Source organism: Parasteatoda tepidariorum, chromosome 5, assembly GCF_982258835.1.
Source record: "Parasteatoda tepidariorum strain Cologne lab strain chromosome 5, Ptep-v5.0, whole genome shotgun sequence".
In the NCBI taxonomy this organism is placed as follows: domain Eukaryota; kingdom Metazoa; phylum Arthropoda; class Arachnida; order Araneae; family Theridiidae; genus Parasteatoda; species Parasteatoda tepidariorum.
The window spans coordinates 59,416,380-59,435,451 of NC_141759.1; the positions used below are offsets into that span (position 1 = coordinate 59,416,380).

The 19,072-nt window shown below is 29.7% G+C and overlaps 1 protein-coding gene across 1 annotated transcript in view; it reads left to right on the forward strand.

Moving 5' to 3' along the window:
- Myo10A (unconventional myosin 10A) overlaps nt 1-19,072 on the forward strand; it is a 261,697-nt gene that overhangs the window by 102,729 nt on the left and 139,896 nt on the right. Inside the window, exons 13-18 of the mRNA XM_087164029.1 lie at nt 20-78; nt 1,466-1,589; nt 2,764-2,991; nt 5,492-5,695; nt 15,787-15,944; nt 17,324-17,494. Of these exons, the coding sequence (XP_087020155.1) occupies nt 20-78; nt 1,466-1,589; nt 2,764-2,991; nt 5,492-5,695; nt 15,787-15,944; nt 17,324-17,494 (944 nt within the window). The remainder of the gene's footprint in view (nt 1-19; nt 79-1,465; nt 1,590-2,763; nt 2,992-5,491; nt 5,696-15,786; nt 15,945-17,323; nt 17,495-19,072) is intronic.

Genomic DNA, 19,072 nt, shown 5'->3' on the forward strand with positions numbered 1-19,072 from the left:
GAATTTATTATTCTTTCAGGAAGCCAGAAATGAACGAGTCGTCACTCCTTTGAATATTGATCAAGCATTAGATGCTAGGTAAGATATTTTATTAAAAATTGCAAGAAAAACTTCCTGTTACTAAGATTATTGTATAAATTCGATTCTCTAAAACAATTTTATGGAGTTAAAACAAAGCGTGAAAATCTTTTAAATACTTGCTTAAAGTTTTAGAAGAGATTTAATTAAAGGCATTAAAAATATGTGTAATTGTATTTTCAGAGGTGCCAACTATTACGATTCATCGATTTTGTAGTCAAGATTACGGTCTTATAATTGAATAAGAAATATTACGGTTTTTGAGAATTTCCTTAATTTGTTAAAAATAAGTTTTATTTCATTAACTACATAAGAGTCATGAAATTTTGTTTACAGTGAATATTCGAATTTTTTTTATTTTATCTAATAGAAAATTCATGCATAGTGTTATTGATATTAAACATATAAGTATCCATATATAATTAAGTAGTAAAAACACATTGAAAGTGCGCTAATTAGAATTTTGTTTACGTTAAGTGTATTATTCTACTTCTGATTACGGATAACTAGTTTAGAAAGTTGCCATCTTTGTATTTTGATAATGTTGAGAAAACTAATGAAAATTTTATCTAAAAAATTAGAAAGCAAAAAAAAAAAAAAAAAAAAAAACTGGCCGTCGGTAAATTTACTGGTATGAAAAAGGGTAAACCTAATAAGAGATGGATTAACTCCATGAAGGAAAAAGATCTTAAAATTATGGTCATTACATAATGGAAGAAAACTAGCGTCTGATCCTACCAACTGGAAACGACTTTGTAGTCTTGCTAACGGCGAAAAATAATAAATGAATAAATAAATAGATATTAAAGTTGAAAGTAAGAAATGATCAAATTAATATCACTTGTAGCTTCTGAAAAATGCAATTTTTGCAAAATTTTATATAATGAAATATTTTGTATGAAAATTACTCTGAAATATTAATAAAAATCTAATTTCTATAAACTAATTAATAACATAGAATGAAACACACAAAGTATTCTCAGAATAACTTGCCAAGTAATTTTTCAATATTTGTTGAAAAGGAACTCATCACCTGATTAGTTGAAGTCAAAACACAAATGAATATTCATTAGAAAAATCCGAATAAGCAGCAATTGTTATTGATTTTTAATATTTAAGCTGGAAAAAAAAACCTTGCAATTCACGTTTTATTTTGAAGGATTAAAAAAAGAATATGTAATCCCAAATCATTTAAAAAGGGAGTATCGTCCTGAATTGGATTTAAAATCAATATATTTTGATATGTAAGTCAGTTTGTGCTTTACAATTATAAATTTTATCGAAAATTTGACTGTTTCCTTTAAATATGTACATAACAAGTTGTGTATGGTCAAACTATATTCAAAAATAGAGCATGCTAATTACATTTTCTCTTTTTTAATTATAGAGATGCTATTGCTAAAGCTCTATACTCCAGTTTGTTCTCTTGGCTAGTACAAAGAGTCAACAATATTGTGTTCAAAGGACCTAGGAAGACCTCTATAGCGATTCTCGATATATTTGGGTTTGAGGTATGAATTGTTTATTGTATGTAATTTTTATAAATTTTCAAAAGGTATTATGTAACTCTATTTCTAATTTACTTCTTTTTTTTAAAACAGATGTACTCTTAAAACTATGTAATATTATAGTTTAGAAATATTTGTTAAAATTGAAAAATGATGCTATGTTTAAAATTGACGATTTCATAGTTAATAAATTTTTTGTTATACATTGCAGTTTAAGTTTACTCAAAGTTAAAACAAAATGCAAACTACTATAAAAGTAAATAATACAGTAACGTTCCGCAACGACTTTAGAATTAAAAAAATATTACTTTTCATATTTTTAATAAAGGATTACTGATACCTTATCAAATCTTTTAAAGAAGTAATAGATAAGACAATAGTTCTATTTATCGCTCGGTTCAAGAACTCATCAGAATTTGAAGAAATTTTTTTTTCACAGCATGGTGAATTTGCCCCGGTTTACGGTATCCGTAAATCAAGGCAACTTTGTCAGATTGGAAAAATATAGCTGTTGAAACCTTTCTTAGGATCTGAATAAAGGTTTAAAAACCTTTTTTATTTCCTCCTTAAGAAGCTCATCAGAACTAAAAAAAATAATCATTTTGCAAAACATGGCTAAGTTTCCCCGATTTATCAGTGCATTACTTGGAACAAGTTCTTTAATGGCAATAAAAGAATAACGGAAACAATAATTTAAATTTTTTTAGACTTAATGAACTTGTTTGAGCTCTAAAAATTATATTTTCAAAACGCGGAGAATTAGCTTCGATTTATGGTATTTCTTTTTCTTCAGTCACGTTTATTCTTGTTTCAAATTACCATTGACATAAGTAGTAAATCTAAATAGCTCTATAATCAGTTTGATAACTCTATAAACATTTCTCAATCACTAATATTTTTGTTACTTGTAACTGTATTCTTTTTTTCCCCTTGCGACTTTAGTGAAAACACCAAACTTAGTTTAAGATATCGTTAGATTTTTCTAAGTAGAGAAAACGTATATTCGCTTACATTTTGAGGCCGCACAGCTAATTCCAGATCTTATGACAGTTAGCTATAGATTAGATTCAATCTTAAAAATGAAATTAATTTTTAAGATGGATACTTTTTAGGTTAATTTAAGAACGCAATAATTTGTGCTATCAACATTAACTTCTGATTTTCATTTTCAAACTAGGACTTCAAAGAAAACAGTTTCGAGCAACTTTGTATAAATTATGCCAACGAAACATTGCAGTACTATTTCAATAAACACGTGTTCAAGTTGGAGCAACAAGAGTATGCCAAAGAAAGAATCGAATGGCAACCTATAAACTATCAAGACAACCAACCTGTGCTCAATCTTATAGCCAAGAAACCAGTTGGCATTCTTCCACTTTTAGACGATGAAAGCAACTTTCCTAAGGTAATTTCATGACTATATAATATGCAAAATAAAATAAAAAATCCGTTTTGGTTTGCATTATTTGTTTAATATGTTCTATTTCCGTTAAAATTTTTTGGTGCTCCTCATACAACTGTATTGATATATTTTTGCTTTGGCTGCATTAATACAATATTAGAAAGCACTATGGTGTGTGTGTAATACTCATATATGCGCATCGCGATGGCTCAGGGGATAGAGCGTTCGCCTTTCAATGAGGCGAACCGGGTACGAATCCCAGTTGATACGAATTCCGTATCCGGCTTGCACCGATCGCAGTGCTGACGTGAAATATCCTCAGTGGTAGATGTATCATGGGTTAGAGTCCCCTTGCCATCAGGCTAACCGTGGGAGGTTTTCGTGATCTTCCCCCTCCATGTAACGCAAATGTGGGTTAGCTCCATCAAAAAGTCTTCCACGAAGGCAAATTTCTCCCAATACTTGATCCAGGAGTTCTCTTGTCTTCTGGATTGGGTTCAAAATTACAAGGCTACGGAGTTGAACATTAGTAGTCGTAAACCCATCAAATTGGGTCTGCTGTTCAACAACGGTTATAAAATGAAATAATCAGGTTTAGAGCAGCGATGGCTCAGGGAATAGAGCGTTCGCCTTCCAATGAGGTGAACCGGGCTCGAATCCCGACGATGGCTGGGATACGAATTCCGCATCCGGCTTGCACCGACCGCAGTGCTGACGTGAAATATCCTCAGTGGTAGACGGATTATGGGTTAGAGTCCCTTTGCCGTCAGGCTAACAGTGGGAGGTTCTCGTAGTCTTCCTCTCCATGCAACGCAAATGCGGGTTAGTTCCATCAAAAATTCCCCCACGAAGGCAAATTTCTCCCAATACGTGATCCAGGAGTTCCCTTGTCATCGGGATTAGGTTCTAAATTTCAAGGCTACGGAGTTGAACATTAATAGTCGTAAACCAAAAATTGGGTCGGCTGTTCAACGACAGTTATAAAAAAAAAATAATAATCAGGTTTAAAAATAAATGAAACTTGGCTGGCAAAAAAGATTTTTGGTGAATGATTATGTTATTAATAGAATTTTTAGAAAGTCTCCATTAAAAATTTTAAATTTACCAAATCTGTTACTTTATTTTTTGTAAAACTATCTCACTGTAACAGTTTTATGATGATAGGTTGAGATTATTATAAAATCGAATCATAGTTATAAAATCAGCAAATAAGAGCTTTTTTTCCCTAAATTTTATTTTATCTTTATAATTTCGGAACAGAATGTAATCATTATTGCTTCTTAGTCTGGTTTCCGTTCAAAAACATTCAAAGATTGGTATTTTAGCTCTCAGTGCTATGTAGTTAGATAGCAGGTTAACGACTATAGTCTTATTAATCTCATGTACAAAAAGATATGAAAACATTTAAATTTGAATAATATTTTTTTTACCCTAGCTGTGGAGAATTCAGAGATTCATACTATGTCTAATGCAGTTTCATTGAAGGAAATTCAAAACTTCTACTTAAATATATAAAGCGTCATTTAAATATAGATTTTAAAATCGTGTGGTTTAAAAATAACGAACAATTACAGAAGTACGGAAGTCGAAAGTGAGTATTTTGCTGCATAAGAAACCAGATAATTTATTCAAAAAGTTTTAAAATTAGTTACAAATCTTGTTCGGGTATAGCTTTTCTAATTAGGAAAAACTGTGAGCCCTCATTTTCAAAATTACCATCAATTGCAAAGACAACGCGGTATAGAGAACAAATGTTTTAGATTCCATGCATATTTCAGATAAATTGGTCTTATACATTGATTAATAATTTTTTAGCAGCACCATCTACTGACTAAATTAAATACTAACCTTGATATTTCTTGCGAATCCATTTTTCTATTTTCTAAGCAGGTGGCGCAGTTGGTTTATCGTCGGCCTTCTGAGCCCAAGTCTGCGGGTTCGATCCCCGGCCCAGACACCGGATTTTCGGGATGCAAAATATCCTCAGCTGCCATGTCGTATGATTATGCGGCATGTAAAAGATCCCTGGAGAGCCTTATTGGCTCTTGGCATTTCCTGCAAAATTAAAATTCCTATTGCACTTTAGCATCCAAATAGAGTCTCGGTGCTGCCATCTAGTGTGGCAGAAACTAGACGTCCAAATTAACATGATCAATGGTATCTCACCCATTGTGGTGGTCCTGAAAGAGTGGACACCAGCTCTGGAGAACGCACTAGGTTTGCTCATTGGCAAGACCGATTGTGCAACTCATTGGAAATAAAAAAAATTCTAAGCATAATTTTACTAACCGTAAGTTTCCAACCCCTTCCGCTTTTTCTTATAATGGATTATTATTTAAAATCGTCAGTAATTGTTAGTTACACATGGAGAACTGGTACATATTTCTATTCTAACTCCATAAACTCTCGGATGTTTCGCGGTATAAAGGTTTTTATGATTGGTGCGTGAAAGATATCGTGTAGCAATACGACTTATAATTATTTTTAATTATTTTTTTCACAGGCAACTGATCTGTCTTTCTTAGAGAAGTGCCATTATAACCATGCTCTCAATGAGCTGTACAGTCGTCCTAGAATGTCTTCCATGGAATTCGGTGTGAAACACTATGCTGGTCAAGTGTGGTATTCAGTGGATGGCTTTCTGGACAAAAATAGAGACACGCTCAGGAATGTTGTTGTGGAATTGCTAATCAGTAGTAAACTTCCTGTAAGTAGTATATTTTTTTCGTTTTCTTTAACTAAATTTTGGTTTGCAATGTATGATTGTATAATGTTGTTATACTCCATTTGTTACATACTTTTGGTACTGAAATGTGCAAGTAGTATACGCTTTCGTAGGCGTGAACTTGAAATTTAATAGATGAATATGAAATTTAATAGAAAAATGTGAATGTGCAACTGAATAGGAAATTGTGCAACTGAATATGAAAATGGGCAACTGAGTAGGAAAATGGGCAACTGAGTAGGAAAATGGGCAACTGAATAGGAAAATGGGCAACTGAATAGGAAAATGGGCAACTGAATAGGAAAATGGGCAACTGAATAGGAAAATGGGCAACTGAATAGGAAAATGTGCATCCGAATAGGAAAATGCGAATATGAAACTATATATATTCTACGACATTAGTGGTGTCAACTAAAAATAACAGTAAATTTTTAGAACATTTGTTTATAGGACAGAGCTAGCACATTTTTGTTAGCAACCAATGCTTAAAAATCGGGAGAATATTTGAATTGTTGAATACATAAAATGGCTTCATATTTCGAGAAATCTAAAATGAGAACTTTTTTCTAATTTTACTATCAGCGCAAAAAGTCTTAAGAAATTGTGTTGATGGTGTAATACCTAAACCCATAAACGTAATTTTTTTAGCCTTTATAGAAAAAGCAGAAAATAGTTTTTAAGTTTGTTAATAATTATTACAATGTTAAAAAATGAGAAAAATTTGAACTCGTACGTACTTTCTGTAGGAAATGTTTTTAAGTTTGCTTTCTAATTTTACACTCGAGATTTATTATGGCATTATTCACCATTTGTTCTTCAGTAAGAATTTATCTTTTTGTTCTATGTATAAAATCTGCATTAAATTAATTTAAATCTTTTGCTTTTAAGAAGATAACACTAATTTTAAATTTTATTTTTTAATATTGTAGCATTTTGTAGATAATGTTGATTTATTATAATTGTAAGTTTCAACATTTTAAAGCAATTTTTCTGCACTTAAGGAAGGTCAAATAACCCTACTTATAATTTTCTTTCATAACTCCTTACTTAATTTTTGTCTTTATATTGAACAATGTATCTAGTATTTATATAAATTTCTTTAAAAATATTTTATCCTACATACAGCAGTTCCATCATTTCCAAATAACTTTTTAATTATTTTTTTCCTTCTAAATTGTGAATTACCTTTTGAAAAGAATAAAAACAACGGTAATAAAAATCGATTAAAAATGTTGTGTTAAAATTATGAAATGTTTACCACTAAATCAAAAATAATAATTAATTAAAGCTGGAGCTTTCTTTTAACATGAATTAATTATATTTTGATCTTCTTAAGAATTATTTTTTTTTACAGTGCATCTCGATTGAATTTTAATAATTATAATATTGATAGTGGTGCCATCTCGCAATTTTAATCTGAACTATGTAAATCAATTTTTTGTCTACAATCGATGATAAATTTTATTTTCTAATGAAATATTTCTTTTTCTCTGTCTCATTGAAAATTAAATTTATGTATTGCGTTTGTATGCAAGAAGTGTATATTACTTTTTCAGTAAAATAGAAAATATTACCTTTATGTTTCTGTTTGAAATAGTTTTAATAAATGTATTCGACAAAGTTTGCTTTTTTAACCATTGCACCTGTTTATTTCGTGAAAATCCAATAATTAGATCAAAATTTAGGGTGATTGTTTAATCTCAGCATGCAGTAGAAGTATATAGTAACCATTGAGTAGTTCTTTATTCGGAAATGATTCCCCGGGACAATTTTGACGAGAATATACGAATATACTCTGGGGACGAGAATATGCGATATTTGGAATAAAGTTTTCATATCAATTGTTAATTAATTAACTATTTATTAATGGTACGAAGAACAAAGCATAAAATGTTCTTAAAAATATGAAAAAGCACGTCAAATTAAAGATGCAGAATTTGCAAAATATTACAGGATGAAAAAAAAAAAAAAGAAATTTTGCGCATTTTGCCTTTTTTACAAAAGTTAAATTAATGCAGGTTTTCGATATCTTTGAAGAAAAATTTATTTTATAGTTACTGTAAATAATTTACACCTTTCATTTTGAATGAAAACATCGAAAGAGTTAAATTTTTTGACTTTTTGAATTAACACCTTTACATTTCGGAATTTTAACGTTATATTTCTTCCTTTTTTCAAAGTTATTAAAATTAGTTTGAAAAACTTTTATCATTATAGTTCCTACCTTAATTACGTAGGTTTGTCTAATCAATCTTTGAATGTAATGTGGCTTCAAGGGCCGCAGGTTTTTCAGGTGTACCTATCTCTATGTGTATGCAAAAATATCCTCTTTCATTGATTTTAATTCTTGAGGAGTTAAATATTTCTTTTAATGACTATAAGTAGATTAATTATTCTAAAATGTTGATATTTAAACCTGTTCTCCGTATTCGAATTAATATTTATATACCTGAAAAAGATTTTAATAACCGTGGACACAAGTAAGGGAAAGTACATTGAATTATTTTATATTCTAATTAAATTTCACTTCTGAAATTCTTCAAACATAATCCGATTTCATGAAACTTTCTTTATTTTAGTTGATTTCCTGCTTTGCTTTTAATAAATTCGTTCTACAGAGCGCAAAAAAATAAAAAAAAATAAATAAATAAATAAAAAATCCTAATACTCTGTTTTGATGTCTAATGATCGGATTTTCAGGTAATCTTAATCTTAATTCACTTAATATTAATGGCTCACATGGTGACTTCAAACATGAGATGACGATATTTTAAGTTACAAAATCTGACACAAAAACTTTTTTTTTTTAAAAGAAAAATAAATATGCCTTATATGAATTTCAGAAATATTAATTTAAAAATACATTTCTCGGGAACTATTCGATCAATTTCTCTCAAATTTTGTATTTTGCAAGATAAAATTACATTCTTCGAAATGACTTAAAAATTTATATACCTTACAATTCAAATTATTTTCGACCATTACAAAATAAAATAATAATAAATAATTATAAAAATTATTTTTTTGCACCTAATTATCGTTGGATAAACGACTTTAATAATTGAATGCATAAGTTTTCGATTAGCTTGAAAAATTCTCTAGATATGGCAAAATACGCAAAGTGAAATTAACATTAAGGGGTCGTTTTCCAGATCTAACTATTGGGGACAGATTTCCCTGACTGCGGCTACCCCTTATATTTTAAAGTAGGTAATTTTTCTACTGCCCCTTAATAATTGATGTCATTTTGCGCACTATACAGTTTGAATGCCAAATTTTAACACTTGAAACTATTTTCTTCCTAAAAAAGAAAAAATTAATCAAATTATCACACATAAAAATTTTTTAGCATTGAAGTAATAGGCATTTCTTCGAACATTTTTGGTTTTAAGACATGTAAGCATTTTTGCAGTTCGTTTTTGTTAATTCTTTTTTTTTTCTGAGTGTTAATATAATGTGCCTTTCCCTGTACAATACAAGTCTCAAGTTAAGAACCATCAGCAATTTTTTTCTCTATTTATCGAAAATAATTTTTTTATTATTAATTAATTTTGAGGCCAATAATTCTTAAAAGGCTAAAAAATTTCATTAATTTTTTTGGACATTTTCATGCATTTGAAAAATAATTTGAAAGAAAAACCAGCAAATAATTTTCTAACTTTATGCCGGAAATGATTTTCGGAAAAAGTAATTTAATCATCGGTCATTGTTCCATCGTAGAAGCGTTAAAATTACTGTCATTTTACGTTTCTCTAGCGTTGACTTAAAACCAGACTTCTTGTGCACGCAATGTATTGTTTGACATGCAAAAATTGTAACTTTTAAAATTGGGTTATTTAAAAGTATATTTTTGAGGATTTCGAAACGCAGCATTCTTATTTTATTGCTATTTAAGAAACAATAGTTCGGCTCAAATTGTAAATAATTGTGTTTTAGCTACAATAATATCAAATGCAATGTGATTATAACAGCTCATATCGCTCATGGGCTGCAATGGTGGCACAACTAAAAAAAACAGGTGTAAATATGAAAATACACATTCTTTCAGCAGCAATACTAGTACAACTCATAATTCAACTTGAAGGTAATCTTCGTTTAAGCAAACTAAAGCATTTCCTATACATTTTCCTTAGCAATGAAAACTTTAAACCTACTTATCTCAAAACATGATTTTTTGAGTTGTGCCGCTATTGCAGTCCATGAGCGATATATTTGTATAAGCTGGTTAAGAACATAAAACTTTTTTATCGTCTGATAAATTCATTTTTTATTGGTTCTGCAAGCAATTGTTATTGCATGGTAACTTTATTGTAATTTTCTTAATCATAAATGTCAATCTTTTATATTTTTTTTTGCACTTAAAATTTTTTAAAGAAAATTTTAATGTGTGCGAACTTTAAAATTCCATTCTTGATTCCCTTTAGGAAGAATTATTTTCATTCATATGAACACGCGTTCATTCAATAACACGAGGCAACTAATAAATCTTTCCTCTATTCGTTTTCATTTTTGTGTCAGACTTAGTTAATAATACTGTTTTTTTCATATTACATACCCTCCAACGTATGAGGATTTTGAAAATAATTTTTTCTAGTGGTAGCGAACCAAAGTAGAAATTTTTAAAGCAAGTGGATCTCTCATAAAACTTTTATCAGAACTTAAGAATCTAGCCATATAGCCTGCACTTTTATAAGTAATAGTGGACAAGTTACGCTAAAATTAATATTTTTAAAATATTAAGACATTAATTTTGCTACCGTCTGAAAAGAAGATTTCTGAAACTACGGAAATTCCGTAGCAGTTGGAGCCATTAATGGAGCCCTCAGCAATGCTCCATTAATGGAGCAGTTGGAGCCCTCGTGCCATTAACTTCTACGTTTAATCCAAAAAATTTTTAATTTTAAGAATCTAAATAAAAGTCATGATATCCATTTTACTTAATTACAATTTAAAATCCTTCAAACTTTATAAATAACTGTTTTTAATTTCCTGTGGTGATCTCCTTGTTTATGATCACAACAATTTAAAGCATTATCTCAATACAGGATCATATTTAAAATTAGAGCAAAGGTGGCCTGAACTTAAGTTCTTGGGAAAGGTAATTCTCACTTGATCGAATGAAATTCCAATTTTACGGAATTTCTTATTTTTATTTTTTATTTATTTATTTATTATTTTTTTTTTGCACTGTGTTATTCTATCCTACCTTTCTGCTAATTCAACGAATAAAGTTTTTTGCAATTTAAAATTCGCTATGAGAACGCTCTTTTTCAGTTGTAGGGACTAAAACGGTTTTCGTTACTCAGCAGTTTGTTTTAACGGGAATGTTTTTTCCCCCTTCTTTTTACTTAATCAAAGTGTGCCTTTTGTATTGTTGTATTGATTAACAGGGTGCGTAGCGTTGTAAAAAAAAGTGCTTAAAGATGCTTATTTTCGATTTCTAAAAGCCATTAAGGGTGCTTTTTTCATTGGGTGTTTTTAAAAAGTGCTTAATTTTCTCTTTTTCTCATTGAGATTTTTCCTTTACCATGTTGATTTTCGCTTCGAATTATGCAAAAACAGTTCACATTCAACGTTTTCACAATTAATTCAACCCCAATCTATTTCGGTGTATTGACAGTCCGTAGCGTATGAAAACGCCATTCGTTTTACATGATTCAAAATTTCACGATTTTTGACAGCTGTCAAAAACAATGCCAAAAGTTTTTTTTTTTTTTTTTTTTGACATGACGGTTAAAACATGATAAAACCGTCAATTGTCATAAGCCTTCCTACCCAGCCTAATTATGATATTTTTTTAAAGTGCTTAAAATTTTTTTTAGTGCTTGAAAAGTGCTTATTTTTTGTTGAACAATTTGGCTACGTACCTTGATTAAATAATAAAGGCTTTTTTATTCCGTTTGCAAATAGACAACTGACAAAATTTTTCGAATTTAAATGTGTGAAAATAAATTTTAACTTCGATTCTCGGCTCTCCTGGACTAATTAGACTCTTCAACTCAATATTTCCTCTCTTTGAAATCGGAATAAATGCATAAATGAGCAATAAAAAGAATTTTTTTTAGATAAGAACTGTAATTTTAGTTGAAAATTTTCATGATATTGATGTGACATACAATATTTGAATGTTGTTTATTTTCAACAGTTACTAGAGTCATTGAAGCATGCAAATTTTACTGAGTAAAAACAAACACGTCAGAACTTTGCCAGTCTATTTTAAGTCTAGACGTTAATGAAAAACTGCTACTTAGAAAGTAAATTACGCCACCTTTACATTTAGTGGACTTATCTTTCTAAGGCTGAAAGCAATCTTTTTTGTAATAGTTATTTTTTCTTTTTAAGAAAATTGTTTGCTTTTGAGTGGAAGGGAGTGTTTTTTATTACATCAGATTGTTCTAAATTTATGCTTGCGACTGTTGATATATAAAAAAATTTTTTTTCATTGTGACAAAAAGGAAAACATTTTTTTAATCATTTTAAAGCAACATTTTTGTTGTTTTGGACCTTATATACGCTCGGATATGTACATCTATATTTTTAATAAATGAAACAGATTTATAAATACAATACAAAATAAAAAAAAAAACTAACGTTGAAAAGGAAGTTTTACTTTATAATTTTTCATCTGTTGATTAGCGTCTAAGTTAAGATTGATATGTATCTGATACAAATGAAATATTATTTTTTTGTATCTGAAACTCAGTTGCATCAGTATTCGTTTATAACTGATTCCAAAAAACAAACAAATTGGTGTTTACCTATCTCTAGTCCTGTCATAAAACAAACAGATCAACGGGCAGCCTGTGAGTTGCGCCCTAAGTGGCAAATTCACTTTTTCTTCCAATTTAATTGCGTTTATATCACGAAACTGAATTCAATCCATAAAAAATATTAATTCCCTTTTTTTCTTACTGAATTGCTTTTGTATCATCAAACTTAATACAATCCATCAAAAATATTACTCCACTTTTACTTCCAACTGAATTGCTTTTGCATCATCAAACTGAATTAAATCCATGAAAAATATTACTCTATTTTACTTCCAACTGAATTGCTTTTGCATCATCAAACTGAATTAAATCCATGAAAAATATTACTCCACTTTTACTTCCAACTGAATTACGTTTGTATCATCAAACTGAATTCAAGCCTTGAAAAAATATTAATTCATTTTTTCTTATTGCATTTCGTTTGTATTACCTAACTGATTTCAATCCATGAAAAATATTAGTTCACTTCTACCTCCAACTGAATTGCGTTTGCATCATCAAACTGAATTCAATCCATGAAAAATATTAATTCACTTCTACCTCCAACTGAATTGCGTTTGCATCATCAAACTGAATTCAATCCATGAAAAATATTAATTCACTTCTACCTCCAACTGAATTGCGTTTGTATCATCAAACTGATTTCAATCCATGAAAAATATTAATTCACTTCTACCTCCAACTGAATTGCGTTTGTATCATCAAACTGATTTCAATCCACGAAAAATATTAATTCACTTCTACCTCCAACTGAATTGCGTTTGTATCATCAAACTGAATTCAATCCATGAAAAATGATAATTGGATGGATTGCGTCCTTTCTTTCCCACTTCCATGAATGGATGCAAATCACTGAATCCAGGCTAATGTATACATTTTCCATTCACAACATCAGTTAAATTATTATAATCATGATCAATACATTCTTTATTAAGCTAATCTTTTTACAGAGGTTTTTTAATATTAAGCCTCAGTCCATTTTTTTAAAGCGAAACTATATTTTTCAACCACGAATCCGGAAATTTTCAAACACTTAACCAACTTAAAAACTACATGTTATTGATTCAAAAAGTATTAAATGGAAAATTAAATCTCTATGTCGTGAATTATAATTGTTAAATTTGATTTTGTAATTTTGTTTTGTGATGTTATTTATACTTATTTAATAATTTTTACTGTCTTGTCATTACATTTTTTTCACAAAAAGTCATAGTTAAGAAAATGTAGATCCCTATGATAAAATATTTTTCATTAATTGGTAACATTTTTCATGCTTTTTCAAATGCCATTTTTACAGATAGTGTCACTCTTGTCCTGATGCATTTGCTGCACACAAGTGTTTTGATTATTCTTAAGATCAACTGGCATATCTAGTTATGTAATGCATTCCTTTCCAAGTAGATTTTCAATTTTAATCCCTCGTGCATGATCTTAATTGGTATTCTAAGCGACAAACAACTGCTGAACTGTCCTAAGTAATTTGTCGTAATGAAATTTCAAGGTCACATTCTTCTTTTTTTCATCTGGCACCCCAGGGTCAATCTAACCTTTAACTTCATTTTGGATACACTTTAAATCATCTCACATGCTACTATATAGCATCAAGATAGTGATTTCTTTGTTTTTTTCCTTCTTTTTACCCTTGCACTGCGTCATGTGTTGTAGATATTGATTAAAGAAAAAACTCGCTTATTGCTTAAAGGTTACCGAAAAGTGGTTAAAGAACTTGTTATTTGAAAAAGAAACATGGATTGGCTTTTTCAAATTATCTTTTCCGATTACGGATGAATTAATATTAAGAAGAAAAAAAAAGATTTAAAAAAATTAAAATTTGTTCCCTTACAAGAAATATAATTCCCTCTCAAGGAAGTCGAAAATTTTAAATCCTTTCCAAGGAAATGAAATATTGAATAAAAATCGCTGATATCCACTATTTTAAATTTAGACCACTGTCATTTATAAATTTTGTTCCTTTCTAGATTTTAAAATTTCTTAGTGCTTATTATAATTTAAGAATAGTTTTGCTTAAAAAGTTTCGGTGTTTATTAAAAAAAGATATTTCTTTGAATGAGAAATCGAAAACTGTTTTGGATATTTTAGATTTAGTTTATCATTTTTTGCCTTTAGTCTCATGGTTCTTTCTTAAATCTCAAAGTAACATACTTGATTTTTTCCCCAATAAATCCTGCCTTGTGCGGTCTCTCTGTACAGAGGGCATAAATATTTCTTATCATGGACAAATAATAAGTAGTCTGATTAGGTTGACCATGAAAAACATGCCTACGTTCTATTTAAAAAAACAGTCCATGAGTTTGTTCAAATACTGAGAAAAAGAATTATACATAAGAAAAATATACAAAAAACCTCCATTTTGAGTCTTTACTAAGGGAATATTTTTGTCATCTAAGTTTGGTACACAAATGAATAAAAATGATGTAAATACGCATAATGAATTGGCATTTCCTTGGTTGATGTATCCAATAATTGCGTATTAATTGCCCATAGAAGTCCAGTAATTGTCTTCATTACATTATTTTTATAACGATTTTGAGTCTTGAGAGATATAAGATATGAATTTGTCCTGATGAATTGATATTACTGGAAGGTTGTACCTTTAAACGAGTTCATTCGTTGGTGTACTTGTTACAGATAGAATGTAAAATTGTGTTTAGTCAGTGTTATTGAGTCACAGTAACAATTGTTTATTTTAATTACAGAATTTACGAACGTAAACCCATAACGATTGCTAGTTGTCTTTAACGAGCCAACCTCAGTTTCTATGATTGGGCTGGTGACCCAACTATTGAAACATTATCTAGTCTAACATTTTGTGAGCAGTATAAAAAAAAGCTATAGTATCTGATTTAGTAAAAGCATATTAGGAGTAATAAAATTTAGTTTATTTTTCTAGATCGATGTAAACTAAAAAAACTCGAAGAGTAAGAAGCCATTCGGAAAAAATGGTGTTATTATACTCTCTCTCCAGTCACACAGGTTCATAATACTTGTAAACATTTTTCTGATTTATATTAGGGTAATTGACAAAAATAATTGACACAATGATAACAACTTTACTCTAAATGCTATATGTATTCTTTAAGTATACGAAAGAATATAGTCAAACAAAGTTGGCTACTTTATGGGCATTTAGGTGCCTGAAACCTACATTTATTAAATATTCTTTTATCTAGTTTTATTTTTGTTGAAAGTTTTAACAGTTATTAGAGGCGTGGGTGTCCTTTTTAACTTATTATGTAATTTTATTATTGGACTCATATGTTATATTATGTTTTATTGTTGCAGATGATATCCAAGATGTTTCAGGAGTTGCGAGATACTGCAGAAGCTGCTAAGACTATCAGCAAAAGCAATGGCCGCTTTGTTACCATGAAGCCGAGAACGCCAACTGTGGGTGCAAGATTTCACGATTCTTTGCAATCTCTTGTTGACACTATGGCTAAGTGAGTAAATAACGACATTTCCTCTTCGAACAGATATTTTAAAAAAAATTTTGAAAAATGGTTTTTTAAAAACATTTATAAGAACTCAAATTAATTAGTGTTGGAATTTCTATTAAACCCTATCGCGTCGACTGTCACTTAATAACGTAACGTGACTACATGAAACGTTATCAATCAAGGCAAAAAAGATAAAACTGGTAACCAAATTAATTCTTTAGCAATTTTGTTAGTGATTGGAGGTTATAAAAGTTTGATTTATTCAATTCACTACTACTTAGTTCAAAATAAAAACTGTTTGGTTACACTTAGAACTAAGATAACTAGACTAACAGTGATTAAAATAAAAGCAAAATAAGTCTGTCAATAGTAATGTCCACATTTATATGAGCTACCACTTTTTATTTTTTCTCATCCTGATTCTGATTTCATACGAATGCTTTCATGAATCGCCGGTTCCAAAGGGGTTAAACAAAAACCTAATTTAAAAATGCTTATTTCATTTTGTAATAACTAATTAGTTGTAAAAATATTATGTCACATAAATTTTTTTAATATGTCACCAACTGTATGACTCTAGAATGGTAATAGAATTTTAAAGTTAATAAAATGAATTTTTTAATGCTCATTGACTTCGTGATAAAGTTGTTAACAAAAGTCTGATATTTTAATCTTCATAAAAAGCGAAAAAAATAAAACAAGATTTTTTTCTTATTTGCTGTAAGTTAATGGTCTGACTTTAATATTCTAATTCGTATACGTAATTACGACTTCCCGAACATTAAAATGTTCGTATACTTATTATACTTCTCACGTGCTTCAAAAACTTCAAGGGCTTATTCGGAAAGCTTGATTAAAACTATGATTAAACTACAAACGGAAAACTTGATGAACTACGATTAAAGAAATCTCAAGAAATGCGCATTCTTCTATGTCTTCTAACCGGTATAATTTTTACCATTCGTAATTCATCAATATTTGTATGTGTTTTAATGACTCAAACGAAATCTATTCATTTTAGTTCAAAAGTGCCTTAGAATTGGATTTGTTATTTTCAAAATTGATTGCTGAAACGGGGACGTTGTAGTGCATATTTTTTTTTAAAGAATTTTGTGATGTCTTACAGCTGGAGAATCTAATGATTTTACAAATTTTTTTGCGTTAACTTAATAAGTCGTACTAGTTAACTTGCGTTACGTTTTGCGCTAATATTAAATTACTTTGAGAAAAGTGGTTTAATGTTTGCTCTGTATGGCGGATTCCAACTCTTACAGCATTAATCTGTACATTCCGTCTAATTCATATAGTTAAAAATGTCCTTTGCCATTATTCCACATCTTTGGATTAGTTTCATTCCTGATGGGAATTGTGTTGTGTTGCAGGTGTCATCCTTGGTTTGTACGTTGCATTAAACCAAACAACGAGAAAGCACCTATGAAATTTGACATGCTCATAGTCCTGGAGCAGCTGCGGTACTCCGGTATGTTAGAAACAATAAGCATCAGGAAAACTGGATACCCAATTCGAATGAAGTTCCAACAGTTTGCTGAAAGGTAAGTCACTGTTTTTTGTTACTTTTATCTCCTTAAGAGGTTATATCTTATTTAAATAATCTAATAAATAATAATTAAAAATTATTTTTTACATGGAATTATCTTATAAGCGAATTTTATATTTGCGTGCAAAAATTTATGAATTAGTAAAAAAAAAAAATTCTAAAGATATGAGATATGTAATATATCCTATCATATTCTTACACGCGTTTCTCTGACATGTCTACATCTTGCTGATGAAATGTACCTGTCAGTAAAGCCGTATAACCGAGTCGAGGTTTGGGTAACCGAGTGTCGGGCAAGTGACCAATTCCCTTCTACTTAACACTGTATGCGGTTGCAGCAAGCTTCAACGCTATGGTTCAACGAACCAATATTAGGGTTGGATATTGAACCATTTTTAAATATTGAAGTTTTACCAAAACGCTATAATGAATTATTTGAAAAAGTGACTTATAAAGTCCTGCAATAATTGTAAAAATTATTATTTTTAATTTTAAAGCAAAAATTTTTTTTATTTCGTTGAAAAAAATTTCTATATTTCATTTATGATTGGAACAAGATTGTTTTATGAATTAAGCTGTTTAAACATCTGTGAATATAGTTTTAAAAGATATTGCCTGCATTAACAGAGAATATTGAAAATTTCATTTCCATAAATATCAATATTTCTATAACTTACATCAGGGAATGACGACATTCAAAACGCACTACCAGTGAATGATGAGGAGAAAAAATATTCTGAAATATCAACAATTTTCGCCTGCAGTTGAAAATGCCGATATTTAGTTAGCACTAACAGTGAATGATGTGAATTGTTTTTCCTTAAAAAACAATATTTCAAACTCACATCAGGAATTTTCGACATTTAACACGCACTAACAGTGAATGCTGAGAACATTTTTTATTTCTCAAATATCAATAATTTCAACTATGAGCAGAAAAATTTCGCCATGCAGCACGCACTAGCAATGAATGTTGAGAAAAAATAATTTTCTTATCCTTAATTATCCCTTGTGCCACAAAATGTCAACATTCAGCATGCACTAACAATGAATTTTGAGAAAAATTATTTTTCTGAAATATCAATATTTCTCATCTACAACAAATATAGACATTTAACTTGCAAGCTGTGCAGCAAATTAAATAATGACTACAAAATTTCTTAATCAACATTCACTGCAAATACCAGCTTAAAGTCGATATTACTGGTATAAGTAAGGCATAATGATATTAAATACTGTTTAGACGTTTCTAAATATAGTTTCAAAAACAGTATTGCCTTAAGCTTAAACGTCCAGACGTGTGACTGACATAGTAATCATCGCAATCATAAACATGCATTCTTTTTTTTTCTTCATATGTCGCTTGCTTTCGTGAAGCTGGTATAGCATTTTCAGGTCGTTGAGAGTTCACATCTTAAAAAAGTAACTTTATGACTGACACTTTGACTTTGTTTCAAACAAACACAGCCATTCCGTTTTTCTCAAGATTTTCGTTCGAAAAAGAATCGAATAAGATGCCAACACGAAAGGGCTGTAAATGGTTTTTTTCAATGTAATTTCGTTTGGATATATC